This window comes from Artemia sp. Qi Xiang Cuo, chromosome 10 (genome assembly GCF_049724085.1).
Source record: "Artemia sp. Qi Xiang Cuo chromosome 10, ASM4972408v1, whole genome shotgun sequence".
NCBI lineage: Eukaryota > Metazoa > Arthropoda > Branchiopoda > Anostraca > Artemiidae > Artemia > Artemia sp. Qi Xiang Cuo.
Window position 1 is genome coordinate 7,534,439 of NC_142803.1, and position 23,382 is coordinate 7,557,820.

The 23,382-nt window shown below is 34.6% G+C and overlaps 1 protein-coding gene across 8 annotated transcripts in view; it reads right to left on the bottom strand.

The window, feature by feature from the left end:
* The window catches only part of pnut (septin 7-like protein pnut), a 201,757-nt gene that overhangs the window by 74,206 nt on the left and 104,169 nt on the right, over positions 1-23,382 (bottom strand). For all 8 annotated transcript variants that reach the window (XM_089095255.1, XM_089095253.1, XM_089095251.1 and 5 more), the window contains one exon: positions 11,817-12,024. In XM_089095255.1, coding sequence (XP_088951381.1) covers positions 11,817-12,024 — 208 coding nt within the window. The remainder of the gene's footprint in view (positions 1-11,816; positions 12,025-23,382) is intronic.

A 23,382-nucleotide genomic window follows, 5' to 3' on the forward strand; every position in this document is an offset into this window, starting at 1 on the left:
AAGAAAGTTCATATTCAAAGAAGAAACGTTAAGGCTTATGCTCACTATACAAGCTGCTGATATGATATTTTTCTCCAGTTCGACGTTTCCATCACAAGACGACAACTGGGCTATTACTCCTTAGCTGATATTCATAATTATACGTCCATCAAATTACATTTTAAAATTTTAACACTTTTTTATACTCAAAATACATCAAAATGACACATTTGGGGAAAGAGTCTTTAGCAGATATTGGAACAAAAACGAGGACTCATTCAACAAAAAGGGCGAATTCTCAATATAATTAATTTATCCTGACTTTTAAGTGACCGAAAACTGGGCTATCATTCGTTAGCTGACATTCAACTTTATCCATACAACAAATAACATCCTTAAATTTTAATTTTTAAAATTAAAATTTTTATTCTTAAAATTTTATTTGCAATTTTAGATTCAAGTTACGTCAGAAATAACGCATTCGGGGCAGATATTTAGCAGATATAGCGAAAAAAAGACGAGGACACATCCCATAAAAAGGGCGAACCCTCAATATAGTTAATCTATCCTAAATTTTAAACGCACAACTTACCTCCATTAAACACGCTGTTTAGGTTTGAAAATAGAATATGAACATAATGTTTATTATGTTTATAGTAAAATTATTTCTAATAAATATAGTAAATAATACATTTGTGAACAAGATAAATACCACTTGGGCATCCCTATTTCACATTCAAGTTTTCATAAATTCAACAGCAAATGTCAAATTTTGAAAATTTTTAATTTTGAGAAAAATTTGTTCAGATTAAAATACAATACATGTACTGAAACGAATTTAGTAAAAAAATTACAATTATTTATTTTAGGAACTACGGCATTTTATTGAGGAGCAGGCACGTACGCAGGAATTTGTTTCGGAGGGGGCCCAATTAGTTTCGGGGGGGGGGGGCAAATCCTTCAAACCCATTATTCTGTGAGAAAAATCAGAAAATTATGGGAAAATGAAAAAAATCGTGAGATTTCGGGTGGGGGGGGGCCGGAGGGCGCCCCCTGCGTACGTCCCTGTTGAGGAGCAGAATCGAGATTTTGGATTAGCATCCTTAACGAGAAAAAATATTCAGACTTTCCCTTGACCCATTAACGTTTAACAAGACGATTGAAAAAGGCGGTTTGAATAGCAGCCAAGAATGTTTTTTGACCTGAGCACAAGTCTTACATTCGATGGAGCATCTTGTCTCTACTAAGTTCTGACAGATTAGTGCATTTGAGGCAAAAATTAGCAAATCGTTAGGCAGATCTTATATAAAAAGGTTGTTTCTCGCCATTATGAGTTTCTCGTCGGTCTCAAATGCCTCTGTTACCGTGAATGTCCGAAATTGAGGTGTCCGTCTGGATTTTGCATTTTGTTCATGATTTGTGTTAATATTACTTTCTCCCCTTTCCTTACTGGCAATAGAGTTTTACGGGGGAGAACCTCAAAACTAATTTACCAAAAGTTGTTACCTAAGTAATTTACCACAATGTAGATTTTTACCGGTGAATGTCTGAAATACCTTTTTTTTTTCCTTGGATTTAGTCAGCGTTGCCAGTCAACTATTTCAGTTTTATGCAGGGTTTGATGGCGACAGGTTATGTTGGGTTAGGTTTGATTAGGATTTTAACCCATTTCTGAGATTTATAACCTAATTTGCCCTAACCAAACCTAACTTTTACCATCAAAGCTTGTATAAGACTGAAAAAGCTGATTAGCAAAGCTAACTGAATCCAAGCAGAGAAAAGGGAATTTCGGACATTCACCGTTGAATGTCAACCGAACCAAGCATTCTATATTTTTGTTGACCAAAGCTTTTAATTCTATACAATCTTTTCTATAAATTTTAATTCCATACCAAGTTTTCTGTACAGCCTCTTATTCATTATAGCTTTGATGGAGAAACACATTTGGGCCAAGAATTAACGTACAGACTGGCAAATCTTGGACAACTGACTATGCGCACTTATTTCTATCGTAGAGAACACTTATTTCTCGTAGCATACTTTCTATAGAAATATCTTTTATTCTATATAGTCCTGGCAGCCTATATTTTATAATCTGGTAGCTTTATTTTTTACAGCCTCTAGTAGCTTTTAATAGAACAGCACGGACCAAGAATTGGCGGATTTTTTTGCAAATTTTGGGCAAAGACAAGAAAACATCAAACAAAAAAGATGATTTTTCAACAGGATTCATTTCATGGATTCATTTCAACAGGATTCATTTCAATGCATCCTCGTGCATTTATCGCTTGTAGATTATGATGGAGCATTACATTTCTGGCAAGAGTTAGTGTCTTGCATGGCAGATTTTACACACACAAAAAAGCGCGCGGAAACATCAAAAAGAAAAGGCAATTTTTCAACATAGTCAATTTCTCGCGCACTTTAAAGGTATGATTTACCTCTGCTATGGGCTTGGTAGAAAACTCTATCTCTCGCACCTTATGATGGAGTAATACATCTGTGGCAAGAATTAGCGTATTGCGTGGCAGATTTCGCAAAAAAGGCGCGGAGACACCAAATAGAAAGGGCGATTTTTCAATATAGTCAATTTCTCGCGCACTTGAAAGATATAATTCACCAACTATGGGCTTAGTAGGATACCCTTATCTCTCGCAGCTTATGATGCAGTAATACTTTTGTGACAAGAATCAGCGTATTCGTGGCAGATTTCGCAAAAAAGGCGCGAAGACATCAAACAGAAAAGGCGATTTTCCCGCTACTAAATATGCGTTTAAAGTTTAGTAAACGCTTAGTAAAGCTTAGACAAACTCTTATATTCCAAGGGGAATATAGGAGCTTCTGCAAGATTGAGGTGGCATGTGGCATGCCAAATGGCCTTGTGGCATGAATTAGCATATTTTTAAGGACATTTTAGTTATTTTAAGGAAACATTTTTCAAGCATATTCTAAAATAGACGACGACACATCGAGTAAAAAAAGCGAAGCAAAGGACTAGAGCTTGCTTTCATAATTTCTACCTTGGTACGATAGGATACAATCCTTTCTCATTGGCACACACGCCTCCACGTTTATCCACCGGCTCCCAATATATCCTACAATATAATACAATTGGAAGAAATACATAATAATTATATAATTTTTATAATTATATTCATTATATTATAATAATCATCATACCATTTCAATAATGATTATATTATTAGTTATCAGGGCCGTATCCAGGATTTTTGTTCAGGGGGGTTTTACTAATTTTTGCCTTTTTGGGGGGGGGGGTTTACTAATTTTTGACTCAGTTTTCGACTAATTTTACTAATTTTTACCTAGGGTTTACTAATTTTCGACTTATTTTCGAGTCGGTCAAAAATTTCGGGGGGGGGGGGGTTCAAACCGGGTAACCCCCCCCCCCCTGGATACGGCCTTGTTAGTTATATTAATTATTATATTATATATGATTTTATAATATTATAATACAATAGATAATATAATTGGAAGAGATAATAAAGTGGAAATTATAGTACAATCATTGTGGACACGGCACAGTTTTAAATCGTAAACGAATGATCATATGGCGCCAACTTCAAATTTGACCTGGAAACAAGGCCGTATCCAAGTTCAGGTTGGAGAGGTGTTACCAGGTTTGAACACACACACACACCGAAATTTATGTCCGAATCGTAAAAACGTAACAGAAATGCATTTAAAAAATGTTTAATGCAATTTTTTAAGTTTTTTCTGTACCCCCCCTCCTACAAAAATCCTGGATACGCCCTTGGCTGGAACTGACACTTCATAAATGTGAATAACCTTAAATTACTTAAAATCATACACGTTTTTCGTGCGTAATTCTTGTCAAATCCTGCTTTTTAATGATAGTGTTTTCGTTCTTTTTAATTACGACTGTGCATAATCCAACATTTTGGATCGGTTTTTCCAAATACATTTTTGGTTACCTCTATACGGGAAAAGCCAACAATTTATCCAAAAGTATGGCCCAGATAATAAAGCTTTGCGATGCTAATATTTCTCAAGCCAGCCACTTCTACTGCACAAGGTGCACTGTTCAAATCTCAGGGGGTAGAAGGGTGTCAGCGGATTTTCTCTCCGTTTGAATTTTCCCTCATAACCTCGATTTTAACTACGGAATTTTCTCCGAAGATTTGAAAAATCCCCCAACCCTGTCCGAAGATACGGAGGGCCAAGTACGGAAAATGAAAACCTGGGGACTGAATTGTGATAGTTTCTGCAAATCGAGACGTAAGTATTAAACAGTTCTTAGGAAACTTTAGGTATATGTATCCTAGGAGCCGGTGTCCCCCAGGAAACTCCTCATCCGCAAAACTGAGCAGTCACAGAGAAAGTATAAAATAGGTACCTCAAAATGTCAATCAGCTGTCCTAAGGGGTAAAAAAAGGCCAGATACAAAAACAATTTTAGGACAGGTGCTGCTTGGTCTCCAATCACTTTTGACTTATAAAAAAGGACTAGAACTCTCAATTTCCGATCCTCAGGAGTTTCTATGACCACGAAGGGGAGGTTGGGGATGAGGAAGCTAATCGTAACTTCACACTCTGCAATCTCCTGCATTAAGCTAACATAGCAGAGGGTTGACTTCTTAAGCTGGAACTTGACAAGGATGTAATCTCCTACTGACAAGGAAGATGGACTAAACGGCTGGTATCATTATTGTCTTCTTCACCGAGATGTAATGATTCATCAGATGAATGTGCGTCTCCTTAGGTTTTTTTCTCTCCGTTTCCATGCTTTTTTGCCTCAATTTCTTCCTTTTCTGGAGTGTCAGTGAGTATCCGGTTCTGCCTGTTTTGCAGCGCGTACGAGAGCTTGCGTGAACATTTTCCATAAGCGGAAAGGGTCTAATCATTTCTGAGGTTATTACTGCAAACTGACCTTGTAGGCTGGTGGTTGATGGTCTGGGAGCAGGACTGGCAGTGGGGTCAGTTGATCGTCCAGGAGTAGAAATATTATCATTGGCACGAGACCGGCAAATTTTGTCAAGTTCCAAGGCTGCTGCATATGACTGATCTGAACAAACCAGATTTGAACTGATCCTGAATAAGTCGGTCGGTCACTGTGGACGGGAACAAATCCACCTAACTAGAAGTGGTCAAATAGATGTTTTCCATAGTCAGCCTCTTTACTTACTGAATATGGAAACTAATACATGAATTGTAATTCAAAATTTAAATAATTTAAAATTCATGGTCGTACGCAAAGAAATAAAACAATCATCTACTCTTACCCATGTAGGGTAGAATCGGACACCGTCCGGTTCAACTCGAAAAAAAAAATGTCCGGATTAACCCCCTCTTCATAATCCGATTGAGAAACCCATCTGAACAAAAAGCATTAAAGAAAAGGTAGATAGCGCACATTTTTACGATTATAAAATGATGAAAGAATTTGGAGAAACAAGCGAAAAAAATTCCGGTTTTATACTTACAGCTTAGGACAACAATGAGCAAGGTACCAGAAAAAAAAAATTGACCTACCTAAAGCAGTTTTTGCAGTTTAACTTTTGAAGGGATCAATCAAACAAACTAGGAATTCATCCCTGAGACATGAAGGTAAGATGACACACTTACAAACTATTGTAGAATTTTTCACCAAAGGGTTAAAAAAAATTACCAAAGGGTATCTGAGTAATTAAGGGTGACCGGTTGAACCCACGTCCAGTTCAACCCCGATCTCCCCTACATAATAGGATAACTGTTGTTTTTCGACGATTTTCAACCAATTTTTACTCTAAAAACTTGTAGGCCTACACCAATTTTGCTTACATAGTAGGAAAATTTGCTAACATATTTGCTAAAATTTGCTCTATTTTAATGGTCTTAAAAATTGGCTTTTATATTTCTAATTTGATAAATCTAAATTTACCTACATAATTGTCCTTTTTCGTCGACTTTCAAACAATTTTCAAGGTATTTTTACTCTAAGAAACTACGTACACCACAAATATTCCACAACTTTTGTGAAGGTACCAAGCGAGCATCATTTGCAACCTGACTCGGGTCGTGTGTCCCATATAAAGGACACACAGTCAAGGGAACGAAATCTGTCCTTACGGTGGAAGTAAGAGGAAAATGAATATTTGAGGTACGAAGAAGATTAGTAGATAGATTAGAAAAAAAGATAAAAGTACATCTAAGGGGCATGAGAAGATCCCCACGTTGCTGAAGAATAGCCAAAGACGCACATTAACGAATTCAGTTTAAACTGAATACAGATCAATTAAAGACTTAGCAGCCAACTTCTTCTTCTTCTTCTGGATAGATGTCTTACTTTATTATAAGGAAGCTTCCAGATTGGCAGACTGTGCAATTCCAGAAACAGAATTCTAAATTCTTGAACTGGCTACTTGACTCGTGCTAGTTTCATTCAAACGTAAAATTTTACCCGTGAACGGGACATGGGCATAGGGAGGGGGGCACCTGCCCCCCCCCCCCCCCAAGACCTTCGAATTTACATTAGATATGGCTGAAAAAGCAGATGGTTGGAAAAGCAGTTGATATAAGGCCCTCCATCATACTATTGACTGCCCCTCCCCCCTAGACAATATGCTACCTTCGCCCTTGGAAAGGGGGCTATGTGAAAGCAGATCTCCGGTTATAGGTGTATAAGCGTTTAAGCCTAGCTAGACGTACATTTGAATACGACTTTATAATTTCATGGGACCAGTAAACGATTTTAGATATATTTACAACTACTATTACTACTACCAACTCACTGCAACACCACGCCGCCTGATGCCAACACAGCTACGAACCCTCCTCCTCGATCCCATCATTTTAAAGCCTCCCTTTTTACACCCTCCCAAGAAGTTCCCGTTCCCCTTAAATCCTCCCACCTCATTTGAGGACCACCTTATTTTTCATTTGGCCCTAGACGATTGTCCAACAAGGACAATCATTGGCAATCTGCCATCCTTCATGTACGGAACTTGTCCTAGCCATCTCATCCTTTCTGTCATTATAGCCCTAGAAAGTGGGATTGAACAACATTTTTCGTACAGCTTACTGACTGAGATACGGTCAGTCAGTCTGGTACCCAAAACAGTCCGTAGGCTATTTCTCTGGAAAACCTAGTAAATTCTCCTATGTTTTTTCAGAGCGGTCACGCTTCAGAACCATACTTGACTACTTTCATCACTGTAGCTTCCATTCTAATCTTGGTTTGCAGAATTATCTTCGTATTCTTCAAAACTTTTTTCAACTGTAAAATAACACCATGGCCTTGGCTGGTTTACTTTTTACACCTTCAGTGCACCCACCGTTTTTACTAATAATACTACCTAGGAAAGTGAAGCTGTCCACTTGATCGTTCTTCTCGCTGCCCAACATCCCCTCTTTCCTTTCACTTATTCCAAGTCTTAGCGAATTAGTCTTCTTGACATTAATTTCCAAACATATTGTTACAACCTGAACTCGTAAAAGTTCATTTATTTTGCTAATATTTTCATCTAGGATGCTTAAATCATCAGCATAATCTAAGTGTAGGAGAGTTTTACTTCTCCGTTTGATTCCGTGGTTTCCCATTGCCTTTCCTGTGCTCCTTAAGACAAAGTCCATCAAAACAATCCATATAAAGGGGGATAGAACACAACCAGGCTTAACTCCTGATTTAATACAAAACCATCAACTAACCTTCTTTCCTACCTTAAACGCAGCAATTTTGTTCTCGTACCTAACACTAATCACTTATAAAGTATTTATCTCGTATGCCATAGAAGGATAGAGCCCTCACCGAAGAAACCTATTAATATAAAAGAGAAAATTTGGTCGACGCATCCTCTACTCCTCCTTAAATCATACTGTTCTTCTCTTAAAATTTTATCTACACTATCTCTAAGTCTAAACAGTATTATCATACTAATTAATTCGCTTCCTACAGAAACCAGATGTATTTGCAATTGAAATTATGTTAAATTTCTGCAAAAAGCTGAGAAAATAAACCAAAAAGACCACAAATTAATCTGTCAAGCAAACCAAACAAACTAGACTGTTTTCCTAATTGCTTTGAAATATATATATATATATATATATATATATATATATATATATATATATATATATATATATATATATATATATATATATATATATATATATATATATATATATATATATATATATATATATATATATATATATATATATATATATATATATATATATATATATATATATATATTTCTCTCTTTTTTTTTCTCTCTCTTTTTCTCTCTTTTTTTTTTTTTATATATATATATATATATATATATATATATATATATATATATATATATATATATATATATATATATATATATATATATATATATATATATATATATATATATATATATATATATATATATATATATATATATATATATATATATATATCTATATATATATCTATATATATATATATATATATATATATATATATATATATATATATATATATATATATATATATATATATATATATATCTATATATATATATATATATATACATATATATATCTCTCTCTCTCTCTCTCTCTCTCTCTCTCTCTCTCTCTCTCTCTCTCTCTCTCTCTATATCACTCTCTCTCTCTCTCTCTCTCTCTCTCTCTCTCTCTCTCTCTCTCTCTCTCTATATATATATATATATATATATATATATATATATATATATATATATATATATATATATATATATATATATATATATATATATATATATATATATATATATATATATATATATATTCGATATGCTGAAAAATAGGTTTCAGCTTCGTTAAGGTAGGCCTACAGATATTTGAAAAATGACGAAAAAGTAGACTCAAAGGCTGAACCCGTTACAGTTAATTAGTTATATGTCATATCTCAGAAATTATAGCAACGATTTCAAGAAATTATAGACATAAAAATCCTGACAGCACCATAGCAGTCACTGTGTCTCACCGTTCATCACTGAAGTCACCGATTAGAAGAGTTCGATCCATGACTCAAAATCAAGTTTTTATGTAGATATTAGTTTGTGGCGGGGGGGGCATAAAAAAAACTAAAAAACGCATCACAAATTTGTTTATATTCATTTTGTTATGTTTTTTACGAGTCGGACAAACATTTCAGGGTTGGGGGGGGGGGGGGGTCAAAAGGGGGGTATACAAATTCTGCAAGATTCTACTGCCCTCTTGAGGAGAAACTTTGACTTTAGAATTTATTTTATTTTACGTTTATTGTAGGTCTCTTTTATTCATCGGTAGCATGGTAGTATACAGTTCAATCAAGTTTTTGTGTAGATATTAGGTTGTAGCGGAGGGCAACCACATTTTTGTGGTAATTTAATTAAATAGACGTTATAGTTTATACATTCCACTGATAATACTTATTGTTTTATCTAATTCTTGCGAAAAATAATAAGTAATATCTTTTAAATAATAAAAAACAATAAACAAATACAATAAATAGAAATAAATAATAAACATAACATAAAATATAAAAAAAAACAAATATAAAAAATAAATGAATAAAATATAGAAACTACAAACGATTAAAAATTATAAGAATAATAAACGATGTCTTGCGAAAAATAGTGGGAAAAAACGATTAATGGCAGTTCCAGATAGTCATTGGATCAAGATTCACTGCAGCAATTAATTATTTACTTTATATCTAAAATAACAATTGGTTTTATTTATTTGCTTTAAGCGTGTTTTTCGAGTTTCCGGGTACTTCTTATTCAATTTTTTTTTTTTTTTTTCATTCCCCATCCCAAAAAAAAGCTCCTGTGTATCGGCTTGTGATCTATTGTTGAGAATGTTACGGTTAGTATTATAGCAAATAGTAATACAGTCGACTCTCGCTAACTCAAAATTCACTGGACCACGATTTTTCTTCGCTTTACGTACATTTCGACTTATGCATACTTCGATGTATATAGGCCATTCTACAGAAAATTCGATTTATAAAGGTAACGAGTTATAGAGGTAAGTCAAATGAAAATTAAAGTTAGAGGTATAAAATCGTTAAATTTACCCCATATAGCCACTACAAAGTTAAGAATAACTTTATAAGTGTATTGTACATTTGACATTCAAATGTCAGCAAAAATTAAGTTTGCTAGGAAATAGACACCTGAACATTTAACAGAATCTGATACAAAATATGTTAAACAAAATTGATACATATCAAAGTTTACACGTTACAACCTGCATACGGCGGTTTCGACTACCGGGGCGTCGGTTGGGGGGGGGGCAATAATGTGGTGAAAAATTATTATATATCCCATGCCCCTTGACTATCCGGGCATAGACCCCTCTTGCGTCCCCCCCCCCCAATAAAAATGCTGGAAATTCGCCCCTGTCGACTAACAGAGGGTCCGTCGGAAAAACTTCGAGATACTGAGGCAAGCTTTGACTTGTGGAGGTAAAGTGAAAACTAAATGACGACTTATCTACTGAATTTCGAGTTATAGAAGTGATTTTCGGTTCATTTCGCCCTACAGGGGTAAAATACAACCACAAAATTATTTCGAGCTATGCATGGTTTTTTCTTCGAATTAGTCAGGTTTTTCCAAGGGGTTTGAAAATAATTCGAGATACAGAGGAATTTGATCTATCACGTTCGAGTTATTGAGAGTCAACTGTAATCTCTACTGCCTACCCTGAAATTATTTATTTTCAAATAAGGTCAAGGGCTCCAAACAAAAGCAATTTGGGGAGGAAGGCAGAGGGGTTGGCAGGGAGCTTAAAAACAAAAAATTTAGAAAAGCGATATATTATGTCCAAACATATAAAAGCATTACAATGTTGGTCTTCAAAGGGGAAGAAAAGGGGGCAAATACTCATCCCACCGTGAGCGCCAATAATAGTTAATATAAAAGGGAGCCATTAAAAGAAGTAAATAAACATATAAGTGCTAAAAATCTAAATGTAATAACATAATTTTTATAGTCTACCGGATAGTAATTAACACGATATAATTTACATATAAATTACAAAATATGGCATCGTTGTAATCATAATGCTTATATAATTGTTATTATGTAATGGTTATGTAATTACATAATAATACAGTACAATGCTATTATGATAATAGTAAAATAATATAATTGATATAATTATAACATAATTTATTTAATTTTTAAAGTATAATATAGATTCATAATAAAATACTAGAAAGTGTTTTGTATTTGGGTTAGCGGTGTGTTCAGGGCTGCAACCAGAATATTTTCAGGGGGGGCCTGAATCAAACTTGGTAGACTCCCCCCTCCCTCTTGATACGGCCTTGGTTGTATTAGTTTCAAAATTACAGATATAACGCTGCAAGTCATATACTTCGTGGCAACGAACTGTAAGTAAGGAACGACTCTGCTCAATATTAACAAAAACACAAATAGAATTTTGATAACAATAGATACATTGAAAGAATTGAATTTTTATGCTGATTCTAAATATATAAAGTTTATTAGGTTTCATGCTATCCATCAAATGTTCGGAGCCTGAGAAAATTTACCCACAAAAGTTCGACTTTTTGTCACAATTCTTTAAGAAAGACTGCTCAACCCAATAGTCGTTGAATTTGAATGAGGAGTATTTTTAAAGAACTTTAAGACTTTAAAGAAAAAGAGAGAGGGGTGAGGAAGGGACAGCCCCCCTCAAATACGGAATAATTTCTGTTCGCTTTAAGTCTTAATGCTGCTTCTTCCTTTCAGTTGAAATAACTTGTTTTTTTTTCAATTAATTATATTCAGAAAAATTCTTTTTTTTAGATATAGGTAAAAAAAGGTGACTTACCAATTACTATTATCAACCGAGCCGCCGAATAAAAAGGTGACTTACCAATTACTATTATCAACCGAATCACCGAATCCTGGTGTATCTACAACAGTCAGCGTTAAATTTACTGCATTTTCCTTCAAAACTACTTTACACTGTTCAACTTGCACTGTTTTTTTAGTTCTCAGACTTGGACCAGGGTATTCTTGGGAGTAAATATCCGTTAAGAACATCGAATTAATGAGTGTCGACTTCCCTAGACCCGATTCACCTGAAAATATAAATACGTTTAAAATGATTTAATGATTACAGCCTACTGGCTCGGAGTATGAAAACATTTGTTGCCAAAGATGGACCTTTCCATTATTTATGCTTTGTGTGTGAAATGGACGGTGACCAGGGCCGTATCCAGGATTTTTTTTCTGGATGGGGGAGGGGTATAAAAATCAGGGAAGAAGGAGTTAAAACAAGAAAAGACTAGGCGTTATCAAGATTTCTGAATGCAAACGTTTATTTACATGTATTTTTGGTACTTTTGTACGAGTCAGACATTTTTGGGGGGGAGAGGTCAAACCAGGTAGCCCCCCCCTCTCCCACTGCACCTGACCCTAACTGTGACCCTTAGAAGCGGAACAAAATGTTCAAAGTATTTTACAGTTTAGTGTGGAAAGATGGAAAATAATAAAAAGCTTATATAAAAATAATAATGTTAAAAGGCAAACATAAACTTTAGTCAAATTTATTTATTTTTATTTTTTTCGTCTGAAATCACTGCCCTTTTCTCTAAAACATTGGCTAAATTGAGAATCGGTTGATTAGGCTATTAGAAGCGATTTTATGTCAATAGCTTACTTCTATTCTAAAAACTGAAATCTCGACAAAAGCTGAGAGCATGCTATTGATATAACGAAAACTAACAATGAAAATCGCCATCTAGACTAGACACATAAAGCGACTTATTTCATAGAATTATTCTATTATACCCAACTTCCACAAGGCTAATGTTGCATAAATAACTTCGTTAAATTTGATGGGGTCGGATATCATGTCCATAAACAAAAATAATGAACTTGTTCGTGAAGGCTGACAATTTAACTGTTCAGACGCAAATTGGACTAAAAAAAAATCTATAAAAGACCCAGAAAGGACAGTTCATAGAGAGCAAGAATGTATCCAGGATTTTTGTTCGGTGTGTGGGGGGTTAAAAATTAACTTAAAATGCATCAAAATTTGTTTATATGCATTTTGTTATGTTTTGAGAATCGAGCAAGAATGTCGGGGGGGGGGGGGGGGGGGAGGGGGGGGGGGAGGGAGGATTCGAACCCGGTACCCCTCCCCCCTTGATACAGCTTTGATAGAGAGCATCGAATTTTTTTTTATATCTTATAGAGGCTGAAGAATGGGCCACCATTTAGATAATTTACATAGTATTTCATGGTAGATAGGGCCACTTATGTTGTTAAGGGGTAAAGGAGGCAAAAACTGGCATTGCCTCGGGTGATGAAAAAACTACGCCTCTGATTGTTAGTAGAAAAAAAATGGCCTGTTACACAAGGGCTTAGCTTTTACAATTACGAACTCTTTTTCATATAGTAAACATTATTCCAATCAAGATTATGAAATTCAATAAAATTGATAACAAACAGAAAACTAATAAGAAACAACGAGTTGAAAAAACAATTTTTTGATTTGTGCTTGATTTGCTCCCGATTTTGCATTCATTGCGGCATACATTTAAAAATATTAGAATTTTGCTGAGCCGCTGATAACCGAAGTGATCAAATACCAGAAGTGGGGATATTTCAGACACGTAATTTGCATGCCCTAAACTCCACTACTAAAGGTCTTCCTCCACCGTAAGCCACGTGGTACCAAAAGAAGAGGACACCCTAAGAACACCCTAGAGCGAGCTGACCGAGCCACCGAGCTGACCTCACAAACCTCAAGACTTCGTTCCAATTCGAATGGGAGGACGTTTGGGCGGTCGCAGCGATGAGAGATGACTGGGGACTCTAGGTACCCTAAGCGTCTTTGGAGGCACAGGAGGATACAAGGTATAAGGCAGACTACAATCAAAGCTGACAAATTTAATCTCTTCGTCTAAAAAAAAACTCATAAAAAATGCGATAAAAATTTGAAAACGGGATAATTTACTGACTCAAGAGTCAATAAGAGCAAATACCAGAGCCAAGAGAGGTATGCAAAGACAAGGCTTCGGGGCCCATCCCCCCTAAATCCTAAATTATCCCAAATCTCTGAGCACTTAATATTTAAATTGTATTTTTTAGGGGGGGAGCACCCCACAAAAAGAGAGAGGAGGGAGGGAGAGACAGAAGAGGGGGAGATAGATAGGATAGATAGAAGGAAGGAGGGAGAGAGAAAGAGAGATTAGTTCTTCAAAACTTTGCTGCCAATTTTAATATCAGACGGAGACGAACTTCAGGGACGAATTTAAACAGTCGCATGCTTGTATTTTCCCTTCTCTACTCGCATAATTTACAAATGACATCTAAATAAACATTTCACATCCAAGATGTCTCGAAGATTATAGCAGAACCGACATGTAAACATAAGGAATTTACATTAACGGCCGAGAAAGTGTATTTCTAAGACCATTAAAACAGAGAACTGCTAGTGAGATATTCGGTTTCAGCAAGATTCCAATTTAAAAATGGCTGATTTCCTAAATCATATCAATCACTAATAAAACATATTAAGGGTGCCTAAAAATTTTTCCCTCGAATCGGAGGGGCATAGGTTCACAAAAATGTCTTTTTCGGGAGTCCCGACCCCTTGGTTACAACCTGTGTGAGACTACCAGGTTTTTTGTTGTTTTTTTTTTAGAAATTCGCAAGCATACGACCTAAAATGCAATACATTTTAAATATTTTCTTTAAATTTAAACACTAAATTTAAATTTATTTAAATTTAAATACCCATTTAAGTTTATTTAAATTTAAATACCCATTTAAATTTAAATTTATTAAATTTCATATAATAATAGATTTAATATTAAATTTAAATTTATTATTATATGAAATTTATTAAATTTAAATGGGTATTTAAATATAATACCCATTTTGACTCCTTGTTTCCACTTTTTAAGCACAATTTAGCTAGATTCCGATTATTAAACTTTTCCCATTCGTATTAGAAAACCTCGGAGTGGCCCTCTATGAAGCTCGGTCCTCAAGAATTTTGACCCCATCCAAATTCCCCCTCTCCGTTTTATTGAATCATGGGAAGGGATGAGAAAGTAAATTTTTATAGACTCCTATCTTGGATAAACTTCCCCGTCGGGGGACGGGGGGGAAAAAATTCCCGTTAGCTTTTTAATGAAGATACAAAAAAGCTATATTTAAAAATATAGAAGAGAGCTTAGTTTTTTAATTAAGATGCAAAAAAGGAATATTTTTCCGGATCTATATGGGGAAGGGCAATTGAGCGTCCCGCCTGCTCAACCTAATTGGCGCCTCTGATCAGTTCACCAGACAACAGAGCTGACATCTACAATATCCTGGATAGAAGTAACGGGAATTTCAATGAACCATGTATGTTATAGTGTATAATCATTACCCAAAACCGTGCATTTAATATCATGTACAGATAGTAATTTTGAACTTGAAAAATTTAGTAATGTTAATCTTAATTCTCAGTACTTTACTTTTCGCAGGATGTTCTAAGTTTAAAAACAGCTAGCTCACCATACACAATGCATTGGTGATTTTTGAAATAAAGTTTCTAGGAACATTATTCCACTGATTTAAAAAATAAAAGCAATCCTAAGTGGCAATGTTCATAAAAAAAAAAATGAAAAAAGCATAAAAAAGAAACAAAAACACTCATTTTAATCTTTGAAATTCGACGCAATTCTGAAACAAATGCTGACATATCTTAACAATTTTTTACTCTTGAAAACAAGTATAGGTTATTTTTCTGGAAAGAATTTTCCGGTCGTTTTTTTTTTATTCTTCTAATATGTCCTGGTCTAAAAAAAAAAATAAGGGATAAACTGTTTCAAAAGTATCATTTTCCAAATCCCTTCAAAGGTCAAGCTAATAATTGCATTAACTAAATTATATTTTATTATATAACTCTAATATGTAATTATAATACATTATAATTAATATACATATTAGCATAAAATGTAATTATTAGTATGAGCTGTAAAATACAATAGAAAAAGACGACTTGGCAACTCTGCCTGACATGAAATTACTTAAGTGCAAAAGAACAGCTATTACTGTTTTACCTTCTGTCTAATCAGTTAAAAATTACTATTTAAATAAAATTTACTTACATGTTGTTTACTGTAAAGATTAAATCCTACCGATACATAACAAAAGAACAAAAACAAACATGAATTTTGAAATGAAAATAGAACATGAAACAGGAAAAAAAATACACCATGTAGTTTTTGACCCTTGACACTCTTAAAACAAATACAGACGTATTATTACATTATTTTATTGGTAAAAAAAAATATGAAAAAATAAAAATTTTTATCTCCCCTGAAATAAGATTTGTTTTCTGCTGTTTTTATTCTTTTATTTCAGTCAATCCCAGGAATGACTTACGTTCCAGGCGGTTAAAACTATTCCAGAAACATCCTTTTCCAACATTATTTTAATTTCACGCTTATAATATATACTCTGATCCTATTGGGCCTTAAAACACCAAACAAAACTAGGACTTGGCAACACTGCCTTGCATGAAACGACTAAGCGCGGAAATAGTTTTTATAGACTTGCTTTCTATATTATCAGTTCAAAATAAGCAGTTTTCAGATAAAAAGAATGCACGAAATAGACCCAGGGATAGATCCAGGGGGGTGTAGAGGCACATGGGTCCCCAGTATGCTGAAAGTTGCACTAATTTTACAGGTGGTAATACCAATAGGGGAGCCTATGCTTCGTTTGTGTCCCCTCCAAACATTAGTTCTGTATCCGCCTTTGAATGCGCCACTGGTAGTTTTAACCCAGAGATGTATGTAGGGGTGGGGACACCTCCTATAACCCAATTTTTCTGAATTAATAGGCACTTCTTATTACAATTTTCAAACAAAATTTGTTTTTTACTATTGTCCCCCGCCCTGAAAAATCTCTGCGTAGGTACCTGCTTTGACCCTTGACACTTAAAAAAAAAGAAAAAAATGTATCTTATAATCATACTTCATTTTTGAAAAATATGTCATTTCCCTGAAATAAATTATTTGCGCTGCTTTGATTTTTTATTTCTCAATACAGAAAATGAGTTAAGATTCAAAATTGTTTCAGAAACGTTATTTTCCAATGCAACTTTTAACAGCATGCTTATAATATATGCCCATCCTATCAGAGTATAAAACCCAAAAGAAAAACGGGACATGGCAACCCTGTCTGGCATGAAATGACTTTAAGCGCAGAAGAATAATTATTATTATTGTCTCACTTTCTTTCTGATCAGTTGAAAATTGCCAGTTAAGAAATCGCTAGCAGGTTATTCACTTTTAATCTTGCCGTAGTCTTCCGGTTCTTTAATTTAAAATGACGCATGAGAGTGTGCTGAGAGTAATGAGTTTGAACCGGGGCTTTGAATATATTTTTTTCTTCTTGAATCATGATTGATGAACGGAGACACGGCTCGTAAGGCGTTAACGTGTTTGATTTTCATGTCAGGAGTGATTGCTGCTTTTTTCATTGATTTTTAATTGGCTGTCTATCGCCAATTTTAGGTAAGTCACCCAAGGGAACGTTCTCCCCCTAGAGGCAATATTGGCACTTTTTCTTATTGATGAAACGGGGCAGTATCCATGATTTTGTTTCCAGTTCCAAACCAGTACCTTTAAATTGGCATGGAAAGGATGACCAAACAGCTCAAGTCGACATAACTCAGCCCCCAAAGCCCTAACCCTATGCAAAATCATCCACCAAAGAGATCAGTACTTACGCTATATGATTTTATTTATTTTCAGGTCTCGTGCCAATAGATGGCTTGGTGATAGATAAAACAATGTCAAAAATTTGAAAAAAATTATAAATCCAAAGATTGTTTTAGGTTTATACTTTATAGCGGGGAGGATTATACTACTATTTCTACTGCTAAAAATTTATCGTGCCACCAGCCCAACTGAGGCCACCACAGCTTCACAAGCTCCTCCTCCAAGTCAACAGTTAAAGCTTAACTCTTCATTGCCTCTCATGAATCTCCTACTTACTTTAAGTCCACAGTATAAATGTATAACAGTAGCGGAAAGTTTCTTCAGAAATGGCACAGATCAAAACGCTCAGAAACGGAAATCCGTCTCCGTCACAGCAATAGATCTCCCATAATCCCATTGTAATGCGCTAAAAATATGTCATAAAAATCTTTAATGGAGAGTATAGGACTTTTCGCTACTGTTTGTATATATTTATATTATGCATTAAATTCTTTCTTAGGACTTTTTGGGAGACTTACCTTACACATAGCAAACCTATACTCAGAAGAAAAAATCAACCACCCGACACACAAAGATAATCTTAAAGGGTTCAATCCAAACCTCAAAATCTCAAAACTAAAAATAGCCAAAATTAACTAACTTCAAACTTCAAATACAAAACCCCAGTAATTATCATTAGAAAGAAATCTCTGGTGATTCTGCCTCCTCCTTCATCTTTTAAGTGTTCTAGGATATAGTAGCGAAAAGTGCCCTGGCTAATACATTTTAACCTTTATTCGAATAATTATCTTCCTAGCTTTATAAACTTTCTCCAACTTCGCTTTTCCAGCTTCAGTGCACCTGACATCCTAACTAATAATACTACAAAGATAAGTGAATGAATCTAAGCGTCCAATGAATTTAATTATCTTTCCGACAACAACTATGCAGAAGTAATAAGGGATATAGGTTTGGGGTCGGGGTCGGTGCCGCCCGAAACCCTAGATTTTCCCTGAATTCTTAGGCACTTCTTAAAAACTATTTAATTTTAAAATTTTAACATTTTTAATTTTCGATTTCTTAAAAATTATAAAAAACTGTTTCTGATTATTACCCCCCCCCCCCGCCGAAAAGATTCCCGCGAACGTGCTAGCCTGGACCCATCTTAGGTTTATTTATGTCTAAAAACCACGATTTTGTCAAATTTTTCTTTTGGTTGTTTCATGATTATGAAGCTTTTAGAACAGAATCACATTTTCGTTTGTGATGGCACATGGAACCGTGAAAATAAGTTAGTAAAGTTAAATTTCACAACACTTTTCGTCCACGAAAATTCGAACATTAACTATTTGTGGATAGCCTAAGACAACAACTTTGTCAAAGAAAAGCTCCACCTTCTTAAGCTGTTTGACGTCCTATGTTTTTAACTTATTTTACACATATTTCTTTTTTTAATTTAGCAACAGGGTGCTGCCTATAACAAAAAACCGCAATACTGCAGATGGGGTTCTTTTTCGTTAATAATGAGTTCTCGATTTTCAGGCCAGGATGTAAGCATAGGCCCACTAGGCCCAGGCCTAGGGGCGCACAAAGTGATTTATCGTCAAAGTCCCAGGTGCACTTTGCTGTTGCGCTGCCTACTCATAGAAAAGTTATTTTAAAACAACACAGGAATTCCTTAGCCGCTTATAAACTGACCGGTGTCACCCAAGAATGACAGCTGAGAGCTCGGTATCACCTCTCTCTTTCATTACTTTTGGCTCATCACTCATCAGTTGCCTCCTGTTTAGGGCTTCCAATGTCCCTGAATTTTCGGAGATTTCTCCGTAAATTGTTTGGGGCTAGGGGCGCCAAAGACTTAAATACAGTCCTGCCGATTATATCTAATTTTTCGATTATATCTAAGTTATATATGGCTATGTAAGTTTCCACTTCAGCTATTCAAAAAAGGCAGCATTTTCACTGTCCTTTGTATTTTAGAGCGCCAATTCAACACACAATCGCAAAAAAATCCCTTGTCATCCCCTTACAACAAAACACAACTAAACACTTCTTCATGACTTTGAATAATGCCGCACTTGAAATTCTCTTGTTTTTGCCGTATCATTAGATGACTAATACATTTGGAATTGAAACATTTTGTATCAATTCGAACACCTAAACAGCTAAGGAATTAGTTTTACAAAGTTAAGGGTAGAGGTGAAAGACGCCCCAAAAAATTATATAAATTATATAAGTTAACAACCATGATTAACTCCATTAACAATCTTAGACGAAAAAGATATAAGAAACATTTCTGGCTGGAAGACTGCCACTGGAATTCCCAATCCAGTGGCCCTAATACCCGATCCAGTGGAATTCCCAATTCCAGACACAACGGGAGTTTACAAGTGGACCATGTTCGTCCTAGAAGCTAAAGAGCTTCCTGCGTAATTAATGCACAACCTGATTCCTATATAAGGGCAAGTTACTTCTCTTTTGCAATCTTTTTTTTAACTTTAAATAAAAGTTCAAATAGGGATAAAATCCTTTTAATAGACAGTGATTGATAGGAATGCCCAAAAAAACTAGATATTTCGGTCACATATACATTGACTGTCATCAGTAGTAAAACTAAAATAAAACAATATAAAACAAAAGTTTATATACTAAATCAAATAACACTACATATTGTTTGAATCTCTAATTCTTTTCAAAGCAAAGGCGGAAGCTATTCTCTTTGACCTTCTTGGATTCGGTTCATTAGCGTTCAATGATATAACATTTGGACAAAGGTCAACTACATTGGGTGAATTGAACTTTACTCTGTCAGATTTTAATAAATTATCATAGATAGAGTCCAGCCCATATTCACCTGTATCCCGATTCAAAGCAATATTCTTGAATGAGATTTTCTTTATTTTCAGAATTTCACGAAAATTTTGCTTTAAACCCCGATCCCTAGAAATCAAAGAGACATTCTCGAACAAAATAAAATGGGCTGGAAAATTAAAAATGTGTTCTGAAAGGGCTGAAGTGAAATCTTCAGACTTAGAATCTTGCTTTAAAGCTGAAGAAATAGAATCTTTGTGTTGTAATAATCTCATTTCCAAACTCTGGTTAGTACGTCCCACATATGAGCTTCCGCAAGTACAGTGGATCTGATAAACCCCACTCTGTTGCCCCAATAAAGTTAGATCCTTCCCAGAATTTAGGTAACTACTCAAAGTATTATTACTATTTGAATCTATCCTTAGATCATTGCTTTGTAAAATTCTTTTAAGTTTTTCACTTAACCTGGTTACCTATGGTAAGGATCTAAAAACCTCCTTCTCCCAAGTTGTCTCCAAGACTTCCTTAGAAATCTCTAGAAACCTTTTTCTTCTTTTTGAAAAAGTCTGGTTAATTAACCATTCTGGATACATGTTGCTTATTAGTATTTTCCTTAGAAAAGATAACTCCTCCTCAAAAAAATTTGGAGAGCAAATACTAAAGATCCGATCAGTTAAAGAAATGATCAAACCAATTTTTACTTGGCAAGCGTGACTTGAACTATAAGATAAAAATCTATTGTTATTTGTCGGTTTTCTGTAAATTTTAAAATCCAGACTATTTTGATTTTTCAAAAGAAGAACATCAAGGAAAGTAAGTTTCCCATTCTCTTCCAATTCAACAGTAAACTTTAAATCCCCTCCCATACAATTTAGATGTTCCAAAAATTCCTTTAATTCCTCCTCCCCATAATCCCATACTGAAATAATGTCATCCATATCCCAGCCCCAGAAAATACGTTTTAAAAAATATGAATCTAATTCATTTTTTTAAATATTCTCCATAAAAATATTATCTAATAAAGGGGATGCAGGGGCCCCCGTAAGTAAATCATTTATTTTTTTGAAATTCTCCCCTCTGAATTGGAAAAAATAAGAGAACTTATTGCACAACCTCACTAAATGCATAATTACAGAAACTTCTAAATCTGTTTTGCAACTAATCAAATTCAAATTTCTTAAGAGCTTTCCTTCTAGAAGAGTTTCGGCTGCTTCTACATCAATATTAGTGTACATTGATACAATGTTGAAGCTTAAAAGCAAAGAACTTGAAGAAATTTCTACTTTTTCAGTTTTTCAACTAAATTCGAAGAATTCTTAATATACGAAATTTGTCTAGACAAGTGGTTTACAGATTGACACTAACCATTTGCTCAAAACACTTGTTGGCGACCTTGTATTTTACACAACTGGTCGTAATGGTAGGTTAGGCTTATGAATTTTGGGAAGTCCATATAATTTAGGGCACAAGGAACTGCGTGGCAGGCATTTGTAATAGAGTTGAGGTGTAATTTTTCCTTCATCCTTTAAGCACTTCAATTCTTTCTTAAACTTATTTGTAAAAGAGTCTGTTGGATTATACGATAGATTCGTGTATGTTTTTTTCATCATTTAGCAAACTTCTTAATTTTAATTCGCAGTCCTCAGTATTCATCACAACTAAAGTGTTACTCTTATCTGCTTTTGTAATGGTAATTGAATCATCCTTTTTCAAGTTTTTAAGAATTCTTATGTCTTTGATGGTCGTACTAGGAAATTTCGGGGACTACGAGGACTACGAATCAAAATTAAGAAGTTTACTAAAGGATGAAAAAACATACAAGAAGCTATCGTATAATCCAACAGACTCGTTTACAAATAAGTTTAAGAAAGAATTGAAGTGCTTAAAGGATGAAGGAAAAATTACACCTCAACTCTATTACAAATGCCTGCCACGCAGTTCCTTGTGCCCTAAAATATAAGGACTTCCCGAAATTCATAAGCCTGACCTATTAGTATGACCAAGTTCGTAAAGGACCAGGTGACCAACCCATTTTTTGAGCAAGTTGTTAGTGTGAGTCTGCATAACACTCTTGTCTCGACGAATTATACGCGTTTAGAATACTTCAAATATGGTTAAAAACCAAAACCAGGTGGAAATTTCTTAGAGTTTCTTGATTCCGAGCTTTGAAATTGTATCAATGTACACAAATATTGATGTAGAAGCAGCCGAAACTCTTCTAGAAGGAAAGCTCTTAAGAAATTTGAATTTGATTAGTGGCAAAACAGATTTGGAAGTTTCTGTAATTATGTATTTAGTAAGGTTGTGCAATAAGTTCTCTTATTTTTTTCAATTTAGAGGGGAGTATTTCGAACAAATAAATGGTTTACCTATGGGGGCCCCTTTATCCCCTTTATTAGCTAATATTTTTGTTGAGAATATTTAAAAAATTGAGTTAGATTAATATTTTTTAAAACATATTTTCTGGGGCAGGTATATGGATGACATTATTTCAGTTTGGGATTATGGGGTGGAGGACTTAAAGGGATTTTTGGAACATCTAAATTGTTTGGGAGGGGATTTAAAGTTTACTGTTGAATTGCAAGAGAATGGGAAACTTCCTTTCCTTGATGTTCTTCTTTTGAAAAATGAAAATAGTCTAGATTCTAAAATTTACAGAAAACAAACAAATAACAAAAGATTCTGGTCTTATAGTTCCGGTCACGCTTGCCAAGTAATAATCGGCTTGATCCTTTTTTTAACTGACCGAATTTTAAGTGTTTGCTCTCCAAAATCTTTTGAGGATGAGTTGTCTTTTCTAAGGAAAATATTAATAAGTAACATGTATCCAGAATGGTTAATTAACCAGACTGTTTCAAAAAGAAGAAAAAGGTTTCTGGAGATTTCTAAGGAAGTCTTTGAGACAACTTGGGAGAAGGA